Genomic DNA, 13,595 nt, shown 5'->3' with positions numbered 1-13,595 from the left:
AAATTTGAGTCAATTCTGACCCATGGTGACCCTATATAGAGGTTCTGAACAGCAGGTGGTGGGTTCCAACCACTGATCTTGCAATTAATAGTTCAGGGCTTAATAGATAAAAGTTTTTCAAAATCCTTCATAATCTGTTTGCAAAATATTTTTAAAGTTTGAAATAATAAGCTGAGTAAGAAAGAAGCAGTAAAGTACACTACAAAAACTACTTTATTAGGAACCAAAAAACGTGAATTCTGGTCTTTTATTACTAAATGGAAAGCTATATGACCTTGGATAAACAGTAGCAGCCAACTAAGAAAAAAGCATCAAGCATTGCTGAATTTTGTGGGAGACAAACTTGAGAAATACAGAATAGCTGCTGCAAAATATGTGAGTTTATGGGGCACTTTCCAGAAACAACTGGATAATTTTATGGAAACAGCTTCCTTTTATTCCAAGGCAATACTTCGAAAATGCATGAAACATGTTTTCTTACTATCTGTAGTAGACTAATGAAATGTATTGTGACCCAGAAGTTGCTTTTCATATTCAAAAAAACAAACTAAAACACATAAGCAACAATATAAATCCCAACCAAGTATACAAGATAAATCATTATGTTGTCGTTGTTAAAGTGCCATCAAGTCGGTTCTGACTCATAGCAAACCTGTATAGGGTTTCTGAGGAGTGGTTGGTGAATTTGAACCGCTAACCTTGTGGTTCAAATTGACCTTGCAGTCAAGTGCTTATCTTACAGAAACACACCAAGACTCTAAGTTATTACAGTCAACCCCAAAATTCAGTAGATGACATTGGTTAAACATTTCATTTATAAGTCATTATTGTTGCTGTTCTTGTTGTTAGTGCTGTTGAGTCAGTTCTGACTCCAAGGAACGGCTTGGTGAGTTTGAACTGCCGACCTTGCATTTCAAACCGACCTTGTGGTCCAGTATTTTATCTTGCAGCACCACAACAAGACTCCATAAGTAAACTGCAAAATAAATGAACAATAAAAACAAATAAAACAAAAAACATATTAATTATTTAAGTCTTTAATTTCATTGCTACTTACAAACTCTATAAGGGTAACAGATTTGACACTCAAAATTACAAATGAAGTTTTTAATAAATACCATCCTATTGAATATTTCAGTGACATAAAAGGAATTCTAAGGAGCTCTGGTAGCATAGTGGTTATGAATCGGGCTGCGAACCGCAAGGTCAGCAGTTTGAAACTACCAGCTGCTCCACGGGAGAAAGATGAGGCTTTCTGCTCCCGTAAAGATTTACAGCCTCAGAAACCCTGTTCAGGGTCACTGCCGTCGAGTCGGTTCCGACCCATACTTAACAACAACAAAAGGAATTCTAATCCTTCTCAGAGGTTTAGTTAATTCACATTACATCTAACAGAAAACAAATTATGGCACAAAGAATTTAGAGTTTCGGAAATTTATTAAAGTTCAAGAACAACAAAAAAATTAAAAGATCTGCATTATAACATTTTCAGCAGATCTAAATGTTTACATTGTACTCAAATTTAAAGAGGAAAAAAATGTGAAGGAGAATCTAACATATCAGAATAGACTCAAATTTGTAAAATGTTGAGTAAAGCAGTCATGAACCAGAACAGGACAACATTATGGATTGAAGTCCTAGTACAGGAAACTTGGAAAAGGTGTAGTAAGCATAGAAGAGGCCTGATGAGTGGAGAGCAAAACACATTCAGAGTGGTGTAGTCTCCCACCATTTTTGATCTAGGCACTCTGTTGGTAAAGCATGCTGCCACTATTTGCTAAGAGGGAGTTGCTCTTGTTTTCTAGATGGCAGAGTATGTTTCCAGCAGGGAGCTAACTCACACTTTTTCCCATTCTGGTTATTACTCCAATTCAACCACAATTTACAAATTCAGGCTCATCTGATTTTGCTTTGTTGGCCTATAGACCTGAAAGAACTAGTTTCAAGTCTTGGATTAAACAGAGCTGGTGAGGACTTTAAAGTGAAACAAGAAGTTAAAATACCTACACCACTATTAAAGTGATCAATGTTTTTTTGCAAATTCCCTCCCTGAAGAAACCCCCAAACTATATTCCTTGCCTACCTTTTTTTTTTCCTTCAGAATTTATATTCTTTTTTTAAGTAAGTTTTTGTTGTGTTTACATGCGAGAACATCATTTCATTCCAATGATCACATTCTCCCCCCACCCTCCCCCGACCCCACCATGCATCATCATTCAACAGTATTTGCTTCTATTTCCTCTTTTTTTCGCTGTTGTTTGGTGGTCGTGGTGGGGTTGTACAAAAACACTTAGGAATAAACAACCAAAGGACACATTCTGCAAACCTGCTTGCTGGCTGCCAGCATACAGCCTTTCTCTTTCCATGAGTCCAGTGTCTTCAGCTGCTCTATTTCTCTCCATGTCCTCATCTCTGGTGTTGCTGCTTCTGGATACAGTCCCACATTCCGCTTTCGCTCTTCTCCCTTGATGGTCCTAGGGTCCTCTGTTCCTGGACTGTAAGATTACTACTCTACCCCTTTTTGTTACAAAACTTCTACTTTTACAGTTGTGACAGTTACAATCAGTCATCATAACAATTACTCACTATTGAATCATAAGAATCTTATCCCCATCTCTTTTCACCAGACTTGTCTAGATACGATGAAAACTATTCAGTGGGGATCCTACCGTGCCCCACACACTCTGAAACTAAACTCCCTCTTGAAAACTTATAAGCCAAGGAGAGATGGATAGGTCTCTTCTGATACAATAGTGAATAATTGTTATCGGGACTGATTGTGAGGGTTGGAAATGTAAAGGTAGACATTGTGTAGCAAAAGAAAGGGAGTGATTAGCTTTGCAGTCTAGGAGCAGAGGTCCCTGGGACCATCAAGGGAAAAGAGCAGAGAGTGGGACCCTACCCAGAGAAGCAGTGACACCAGAGATGGAAGCAAAGAGGATGATGTGGGGAGATGGCGCAGCTGGGGACTTTAGACCCAGAGAGGGAGAGGGGCTGTGTACTGATGACTCGGGGGAGGGGGCAGGCTTGCAGGGTATACCCTTTGGTTGTCTGATAATTCATGGAGGGGATTGTAACCATGGCAATGAAACAATATACGATAAGATGAATGTAAAGCTAATGTGCTCCCATGTAAACTATCACATAATTCACAAAACATTAAACAAAAAAAACTCCAAGAACAAGTTCAAATTTGGTCACAAAAACGTTTTTCTACGTATCAACATATATCTGACTATCCTAATTTATATAAATAAATTTATCCTAACTCCTAAATGAGGCAAAGCATCTTGTTTGGTAAAGCTCTAGGATTTGTGTGGCAGTTCAGGATAGAAAGATTACACCTATCATAAAATCTCTTTCATTATATACTTGGAACAAATTTTTAGAGACAGAGTAGAGTGAATACTGAGATAACCGCATATAACTGGCTGCTGTAGATTATAACAAGTCAAATAATTTTACTAGAATTGCTTATTAACTGACAACTTTCAAGTATGAATTCATAAATATCATAGGGTACATCTCAACTGGCTGGAGTTTACCAATTATCATTCTTCTATGATTGTACACAAACACACACATCTCCTTCCCAAACTTTAACATATACACATACACAGCTGCTGTAGGATAAGCATTGGATTGTTAACTGCAAGAAAAGTGATTCAAACTCACCAACCCCTCTGTGGAAACACTTTGTTGTTAAGTGCCATCTAGTCAATTAGGACTCATAGTGACATTGTATAGGGTTTCCAAGGTTATGTATCTATTGTTGTTGTTGTCAGGTGCCATCGAGTCGGAACCGACTCACAGCGACCCCATGCACAGCAGAACGAAACAATGTCTGATCCTGGGCCAACCTCACTACTGTCGTCACACTTGACGCCATCAATGATGTCACCTGGCTAATCCATCTCGTTGGGGGTCTTCCTCTTTTTCTCTGACCCTCGACCTTACCCAGCATGACATCCTTCTCCAGTGAATGTTTCCTCCGGACAATATGTCCAAAGTATGGAGACGAAGCTTAGCCATCTTGGCCTCCAAGGAGCACTCTGGCTGCACTTCTTCCAAAACAGATCTATTGGTTCTTTTGGCAGTCCATGGCACTTTCAGTATTCTCCTCCAACACCACAACTCAAAGGCATCAATTCTTCTACGATCTTCCTTATTCACTGTCCAGCTTTCACATCCATATGAGGTTATTGAAAATACCATGGCTTGGGTCAGGCACACCTTAGTCCTCAAGCTGACATCTCTGCTCTTCAATACTTTAATAAGTTCCTGTGCAGCAGATCTGCCCAATGCAATACGTTGTCTGATCTCTTGACTGCTGCTTCCGTGAGTGTTGACAGTTGATCCAAGAAGAATGAAGTCCTTGACAACTTCAATCTTTTCTCCATTGATAAGAATGTTGTTTATTGGTCCAGTGGTGAGGTTTTTGTTTTCTTGACATTGAGATGTAATCCATACTGAAGGCTGTGCTCTTTGATCTTCATAAGTAAATGTTTCAAGTCCTCTTCACTTTCAGCAAGCAAGGTTGTACCATCTGCATATCGCAGGTTGTTAATGAGTCTTCCTCCAATCCTGACACCACATTTTTCTTCATAGAACCCAGCTTCTTGTATTATTTGCTCAGCATACAGGTTGAATAAGTATGGTGAAAGAAAACAATCTTGTCTCACATCTTTCCCAATTTTAAAACATTCAGTGTTCCCATGTTCTGTTCGAACAACTGCTTCTTGGTCTAGGTACAGATTTCTCAGAAGTACAATTAAGTGTTCTATATATATGTATCTATACAGGAGCATAAAACCTCATCTTTCTCACATGTAATTATAGCGAAGAAAACCCTATGGGACAGTTCTACTCTGTCATGTGGGGTCACCCAGCAACAAATACAAGGGGGCTTTTTAAAAAAATGGAATATGTGAACATCAATCTTCACAATTCTAAGTCCAGAAGAACTAGACTGTACCTGGCTACTACTATCAACTGGAGTCCTGGTATGTTGTGCTGCGTGTTAATACGCTGGACTGCAAAGTCGCTTTGAACCATTAGGATGGTTGTTCAAGCTCACAAGTCTCTCCTCGGAAACTTTATACAGGGTCACTATGGGTTAGAATCAAGTCAACGGCACTTCACAACAACAACTATTATTAACTGCACTGAAAGGGGTTACATTAGAAGGAACCAAAATGAGTGGCAGAATATGTGAAACAAAACTCAAAATTATTTTAAAAACATTTTAAAGACCAAGCTTACTCACCAGAAAGAGACTGGAAGAAGGGTGGCTCTCAACCACCCTTCAGGTCTGGAAAGGCACTCACCCTCATGGCCCAACTCTCAGCTAAGCAAGCCACAGATATATACGGGGTACAACAACACTAGTAAGCTATGCTCACCATGAACATGTCAATTATTCAAAATCAAAAGGGCAAAATTTACTAAGGGCAAAGTTGAGAAGGGATGGGAAAGTGGGTGGAATGGAAACAGGAAGTACACGGAGGATGCAGGATCACTGTTGTTGCAAGGAAGGGATTGCAATTATTGAGATGAAACAAAGTATATGATTTGTTGAATGTGAAACTAATAATCTTGTCTACAGATCTTCATTCAATTCACAATAAAATGTTTAAACATAAATAAGTATGTGGGGACATTCCATTATCTTTTCATTTCATTTCCCCACACATATACAGACACATATAGTATACTTGTTGATTGCTACTATCTAATCAGTCCCTAACTAATGGCAATCCTATATGCTACAGAGTAGAACTGTTCCACAGAGTTATTCTTGGCTGTAGTCTTTATGAAAGTATGTAATCTTTAGGAAACTTTGCCAATCTATTCTTTCATGGAACTGCTGGGTAGGTTCAGGTTCAATCCACCTACCTTTAGGTTAGCAACTACTCACAAACCACTTGTACCAGTCAGGCTCTATAGTGTGGTTGTTGTTGTTAAGAGCCGGTGAGTTGGTTCAGACTCATAGCAACCCAGACCAGGGTTTTCAAGGAGCAGCTGGTGAGTTTGAACCGCTGACCTTGTAGTTCAAACCAACCTTGAGTTTAAGTGCTTATGCCACAGTGCCACATCAAGACTTTGAAAGTGTGGTAAAGTAGGAGAAATGGGCAAAAATTCAAGCACATAAAGTCATTTATTGAATATCACAAACTGTCAAAGATTCAAAAGGAAGTTTACTTCTTGAGAGTTGTCATATAACCAACAGGGTTTTATCTCAACAATAGATGATTATATCATTGTAATTTCTTATGGAGAAATTAATCTGAGAAACCAACTGTAAGAAAAAATCATCAACGGGTCCTTCTGTTTTAACAGGCTTTCACAATATACAAACTAAAGATGCGAGACAAAGAAATTCCTTTTAAAAGAAATTTGAATACTTGGAAAACAAATTTCCTTATTAGGGTACTGATAAAATAGAGGAAGCTGTCATCAGAAGAAAATGTAGTCCTGCAATTTCAGGCTTAGAATATGAAACAGAACATTCACCAAATGCCAAGTTTTCGGCACTCATCATACACAATAATACCCTCTTTATTCAAAATTTCTTGACACTAAAGATTCTAATCATCTATTTCTGTTTCCCACACAGCTGAATCAGATATAATTATATTTGGACAAAACTACCAATGGACACAGTTTCCTTTAAAATAGGTAAAATTTTAAAAAGATTCAAAACAAGTCCACACCCCTTAAAGTAGACAAAAAACTCTTTTTACCTTCTATCAGATATTAATGTATTTGTCAACAGACACTCAGAAATGAAAGAGGGGGGAAAAATTGGAAATAAGTTTATAAGGATGTGTGTGTGTATATGTGTGTATATATATGTTAGCTACGACAGTATTATTTTTAATTAAAAACGTATTCAGAACACTTTAATTTTTTTTGTCAATTAGTTAAATTTAAAAAAAAAACCTCAAATAAAAAAGATTAATAGTATATTTCTAACTTTATAATAGAAAGTACTGAAAAGCTAAAAGTTATCAATAGTCTTTGCTATTGGTAAGCAGTATTCCAGGCCCTCAGTATTTTTGGTAATGAAACCCAACCAAGAAAAATGAGAAGTTAAGACACAGTATGCTTCTACTTACTGCAGGCTGCCATGTAAAATAGAAATAAAGGCTTTCCAGTAGAAAAAAAAAAATAATTCTGTCTGCTAATGCTTTATTTAGTGTTATCAATTAAGAGACTCCAGAACACTAGAGTAAAAACTAGTTGGGGAAGCACAGTACAGACAAATAAACTGGAAAGCTAGTCATAAAAGTCAATGAAATCATTTCAGCATAATGAAGATGAAACACAGACAAGTATTAACAAGTCTTTTAATAAGACCTACAGATAAGTGGCCACCAGGGAAAGGAAACATATCCTCACATTTTTATATTAAAGCCAATACTATGACTGCCACCATTTTTTCTTTTAAAGGTGTCATCATTAGTAATGTTATGTGCCTAACTTTCCTCTTTTTAGAAGCTGGTTATAAATCTGAGGTAAATCTATTTATTCTTTATACAACCTTATATAATAAAAATTGAATCTGAAATTCAGCACTCCCAGTCTTTTTTCCTGGTTTCCCTCATCCTTACACCCAGTTCCCCAATGTAAGCAATATCCGGTCACATCACTACTAACAAAAAGAGGAAGTAGGAAGCTGATCTAAGTCATCTTAGAGCAGACAGCAAAAGTGAATGAACCTCTGACCTCATCGTCCCATCAGAGTCACTCAAAATATAAGAGAGCTTACTATGGTATCAGTTTAGCACTGTATTGCTAGATAATTATTTATTACACAACTATCTTCTCTTACCTGGTGGCACAATGGTTAAGCACTAAGCAGCTAACCAATAGGTCAGTGGTTCAAACACACCACCTGCTCTATGGGAGAAAGATGTAGCAGTCTGCTTCTATAAAGAGTAAAGCCTTGTAAACCTCATGGGTTTCTACTGTGTCTCTATGAGTAGGAACTGACCAAATGGCAATGGATTTGGTTTTGTGGGGGCTTCCCAAAAGTACTATAAACATACATAAAGGAGTTTGAAACTAAATAAACAGCTAGTCTTTCAGAAAAGAAAAGAGCTAATTTGATATTTCCTTTTAATTCCAAGAAAAAGCAACTTTTATTCATGGGTGTAACAAAAGCTGGCAATGTCTCTTAAGAGGATGAGGCTAGGCTAGGGAGCATATGACTCACATTAGGGTCTGATCAATAAGTGAGGTCAGTTGCTACACACAAGAGGCTAGCAGACAATCTTCTTGGAAATAAAGCCATTTAAAAAGGTATGTATCTTTCCAAAAATTTTCAGGTTCAATGTTACTCAGCTACCATCAAGTAAGGCCCTGGTGTGGCTATGTAGGATAATCATTGGACCATGAGCTAGGTTTAAACTACACCGTGGGCAATTCAAACTCATAAGCTTCTACTTGGAAACCCTACACAGGGTTGCTATGAGTTGGAACCGACTCAAGAGTACTTAACAACAACAACAACAACAACAACATCAAGTGAGGCAAGGTAAAAAAAGTGGTAGCAACTGGTCCCATCATCACCATTAGTCTCAGAAAGGAAGATTAATAATCTGTCTCCCACAATCATGCCAGATTAATTTAGATAAAAAGCTGTGTTCTTTCCTTAGTTTGTCATGTACTGACAATTTTGTTAAACATTATCACAAGTAAGAAGGGAATAAATAGCAATACCTCCTCCTCTCCTTATTTCCCAACTAGGGAAACTTCATCAGAATCTCCAGCGGGTAGAACAAGAGGGAAGTTTTTTCGTGTAAAATTTGAAAATTCTCTTGGGGAGATTCAGATGCACACAGACATAGCTCCCCACTTCGTGCTCCTCACTCTGAAGAACCACACCATAATGCATACAAAGGAAGTAGATTTATCATTAGTAAAAACTCTGGCCATGATTCACAATACTACAACAAACAAAAGGATCAAAAACAAATAGCAACTGTGCACACCAGCAAGCCTGGGATGGAGAGATATAGATCTGAAAAGCAGACTTATGAATATTGGTATAATTTAGGTAAGAAGGAAAGGAGAACACAAAGAAACAAATGACAGCAATGTATACACAATATATAGCTTAAGAAAACAACAAGATGCCAAAAGATACACCATTTTTAAGATCTTCTCTACTCACAATGAAAATAAAAACTGTTTAACCAATAATATATATTGTTATAAGGAGCACGGGTGGTACGGTAGAATAAAGCATATGGCTGCTAACCATAATGTCTGCAGTTCAAACCCACCAGCTCTTCTACAAGAGAAGAATGACGCTTTCTGTTCCCGTAAAGATTTACACAGCCTTGGAAACCCTATTCAAGGTCACTGAGTTAGAACCAATTCGTCAGTACCTGACAACAACATATATTGTTGTATGCATTTATTTCTGTTCTTAAATGTGTGTCCCTCAGACCTCAATAAATTCTCATTTCTTTATACCCCTCCTGAACTATGTGGTTCTGAATAAATTTCTGCACCTAAAGTGTTAACAGCAACCTAAAGCATGGAAAATAAAAACTGGAAAAAAAATTCCCCAGTAAGAAACAGAAAGATTTTGTTTTCAGGCTAATCAATCAGTCATAGTTAGCTAAAAAAAAGTCTAGCCTAAATATGGAATTTTAAAAATCCCTAGCACAATTAAAAATCAAGTGCTCTTTCCTTATGTAAATTATATTGCCATAGACTACTGACACGTAAACTTTAAACTATTTCTTTAGGAACAGTAATACCATCACACCATTGTATGGACCGTGGCTAATCAACAATACACAATTATGAACTGGTTGGGATTAGGTAGGCAATTTGGGTTCCAGAAGATCTAACAGCCTGTCTGAAGGGTAAAACCATAACCTCTGTCTCATTAGCACTGCACTCCAGCTGTTAAAGATTCAAACAGTAAGTTAGATTTTTTTTTTTAAAGTCAGTGAAATACTAACAGTGAGACAATTTACATAGTCAGGTCGATATAAAATTTCTACTAATGGAAACCAGCTGTAAGAAAGAAGTGCAGTTTTCAGTATTTGAGATTGGTGGAATACTAGCAGGTTTCTTCTATTCCAACTTTCCATCCTGGGAGGACAGCCCTTTAATTCATTATTCCTCAGAGTTCCAGTCACTGCTCAGAATTACCATTCTATTAAGAGATGTTTGTTGCAGCTCTTTGAAGAACTACTCAGAGCCATTGCTTATATCAGAAGTCATTCATCCCCCAAAGGAAAATTGTAACCCACTTTATGCAATTCCCTAAGACTCCTAGAACAGACCTAATTCAATGTGTGACTCTTACACCTCACATTCAATATCAAGAATGTATTTCCATTACAAAATACTGTGCTAAAATATGGACCATTGATTATTTTCACTATATTTGACTGTCAAAAAACTTAATTATATCATTTTCTCAAGACATGGTTAATGATTCTTTCTCTCATCATATATAAATCAATTTTTAAATTATTTTCATGGAATCATCTTAATATTAAATAAAATTACACCATCAATACCAACAAAGCTATTTATGTAAATAAATTTAATTTTCCTGACTTACTTCCAAAATGGATCTGATAAAATATTTGACTTGTAACTGTCTACAGGGAGTTCAGAAAGGGGCTCTACTAATAAAGAGGAAAATCATTCAAGAAGCTTTAGAAACTAGAAAAACATAAACATCCCCCTTTTCATGCCAACCTAACATTTCTATAAAAGCCACCTCTGGCACCCAGACATAAAAGTAAAGTACAAAATAGTAAGAATGTCTACATGAAATAATTATCAACTCCAAAGCCATAAAAAAAGTTACTTTGAAAATACGTAGTAAGTAACAAACCTCAATTTTGTCTGTTTTGGCATCTCCCCAGTATATTTTGCCTTCATCATAATCCAAGGCTAAACCATTTGGCCAACCAAGAGAAGTGTTAACCAATACAACTCGGTCAGAACCATCCAGGGCTGCTCGTTCAATTTTTGGGATTTCTCCCCAGTCAGTCCAATACATGTACCTGTAGACGTATACAGAAAATGGGCTGAAAATAGGTGATAAAATATAACTTTCAAGTATCTTAAAGGCAAGATCCATCCCTTGTATGATCAGTTAACATGAAAGAAAAAGATAAGATTTACACAAATCAAAAATACATCAAGACATTTATAACAGTGGTGTAAATAAAACCTTTTAGAAAATTTTCAGATTGGTGTTTTCTAGAATTAATCCTGAAAATGCCTCTCAATAAAAAAAATTTCATTTTCACTTGGGTTTCTTAAAAATATTTTGAGCTCTTTCCCATGAATTTCCTCTTTTTTTCTTGAAGATTTATCACCTCTGACACAAAAAGATTACCATAGTAGTAGTATCCAGAGGACCAACTAATTCCAAAATAATGAATTCTTCCTGTACTGCTAAGAAATTCTTGTGGTTCCAAGGAATGTAGGTGGCTCCAAGACATTGGTATACCCTGAAGTGTTATAATTTATTCCTATATAGATCCTCAGACTAAATCTCTTAATAATGAATAACACTGGTGAGTATGTAGAAAGCAGTGCTTCCCTGGGCTGTGATTAGGAACGTATGGTTTAAAAAAGTGGGAGAGACGAAGAATATAAGGCTGTGCAGCCTGGTAAAGTTTTAAAATCATTTCCAGAATAAGTAATAAACCTATCATGTTAAGTGAACACATTTTCTAATTCTTCTATAGTAAATATATATTTTTAATTGACTTTAATTACCAAGGAAAAAAGAGTCATTCATGTCTTTTGTGATACTGTAGGATAAGGACTGGACTGCTAACTACAAGGTTGGTGGTTCAAACCCACCAGCTGCTCCTTGGAAACCCTACACAGGGTTTCTATGAGTTAGAACCAACTTGGTGGCACTTAGCAACAACAACAAAGCATATGTATTCTTTGTCATATCATTTTAGAAGTACTAAAAATAGAATGAAACTAAATCTTCTATGAGAAAGAGTTCTGAAAACATTTCATCATTTTTCATGGCCATGATGCAACTTGAGCAAAATATGCAGCCAATACTAAATTCAGCAAGAAAGGATTTAATTTAAAAAATGAAAAAAAAAGTATTCAAAACATTTAATACTAGCATTCTTTACCTTGAGATTTTATTCCAATCACTTATAAATAGCCATTAAAAGACTGCTTATTAGAAACTAACTATATGTACTTCATATTGTTTCTATTAATGCTTTTAGGAACCTGAGAGAAAGAGAAACACTACACAACATTAAAACTTCTTACCCATCCATGGGATCTAACACAATAGCCCGAGGTTCCTCCAAATCTTCTGAAATCAGTATCTTCCTCATGGTTCCATTGAGCCTTGTTACCTCTATCCGGTCAGTGCCAGTGTCTGTCCAATAAAGATTCCGTGCAACCCAGTCAACTGCAATACCATCAGGATGTGCAATCTGGGCAGTGACCACAAACTGACTGCCTGATCCATCTATGAATGACCGGCGTATGGCTCTCACTTCATCATCAGTCCAATAGATATAGCCTTCCACAGGATCATAATCTATGGCAATGGCATGACGGATGTCTTCTAACTGCAGAACAATATCTGTAAAATCTGGTGTATCCAAAGAAATACGTCTCAAATCTGTCCTTCGGGCTAAAAGCAATAATTCAGTGGCACCTAGAGCAACAGAGAAGAAGAAATAATCTGAAATCCACATGCAAAATTTAGCCACTCTAAATTTAAAATGCAGGGAAGAAATACAGGGTAAGGATCTTTTAAGGATAGTGAGAAGGTTCTAAAATTGGATGGTGACAATGGTTGCATAATTCTGTAAACACGCTAAAAATCATTGAATTGTATGTACATACTTAAGCAAGCTAAATGTTTGATATGTAAACTGTTGTTTTAAAAAAGAAATCTAGGGTAATACATAACAGAACTAATAAGAAAAAAAGCTATGGAAAAGGAAACAACATCAGTGGAGAGAGGGACCCAGTAAACAATACAATAATTAAGAGAAAGCGTTGAGCATCTGAGAGAAAGAGGCTCAAACAGGTATAAACACTTAGGCAAAATACCTCATCTCTAAATCTAGTTTCCTCAGGAATACTTAATAGGATTGTAGATAATAAACGAAAAACATGGGAAGGTACAAGCCATATTAAGTTGTTGCTATTGTTAGGTGCCACTGAGTCAATTTTGACTCACAGCTACCCATGTGACAGAGGACTCAGGTTTTTCACTTGTGGAGTCATTGGCAGGTGAACCACCAACCTTTTGGTTAGCAACTAAGTGCTTAACACAAAAGATCCTTATTAAGTAAGTATGAACTGGAGTCCTTGGGTTGTTGGGGAAATAATTAACGTTACTGGCTGCTAACCAACAGGCTAGAAGTTCAAATCCACCCAGAGAATGAAGGGGGCTATCTCAGAAGAAAGGCCTGGCAATCTACTTCCAAAACATCAGACAGTGAAAGCCCCATGGAGAATTCTACCCTGACACTCAAGGGGTCACCATGATTCAAAATGATCTTAATGCTAACTGGTTTAAATAATGTCGTCGTCGTTGTTAAGTGCCGTCGAGT

General features: G+C 36.9%; 1 protein-coding gene across 2 annotated transcripts in view; it reads right to left on the bottom strand.

Annotated features, from left to right (window-relative positions):
* LRP6 (low density lipoprotein receptor-related protein 6) overlaps positions 1 to 13,595 on the bottom strand; it is a 204,700-nt gene that overhangs the window by 66,184 nt on the left and 124,921 nt on the right. For both annotated transcript variants that reach the window (XM_006866055.1, XM_006866056.1), the window contains exons 6-7: positions 12,292 to 12,688; positions 10,871 to 11,042 (exon numbers count right to left, since the gene is read on the bottom strand). In XM_006866055.1, coding sequence (XP_006866117.1) covers positions 10,871 to 11,042; positions 12,292 to 12,688 — 569 coding nt within the window. The remainder of the gene's footprint in view (positions 1 to 10,870; positions 11,043 to 12,291; positions 12,689 to 13,595) is intronic.

This window comes from Chrysochloris asiatica, unplaced genomic scaffold, assembly GCF_000296735.1.
Source record: "Chrysochloris asiatica unplaced genomic scaffold, ChrAsi1.0 scaffold00086, whole genome shotgun sequence".
NCBI lineage: Eukaryota > Metazoa > Chordata > Mammalia > Afrosoricida > Chrysochloridae > Chrysochloris > Chrysochloris asiatica.
Note: the sequence above shows the minus strand (reverse complement) of the source record. Positions and strands in the feature narration are given on the sequence as shown.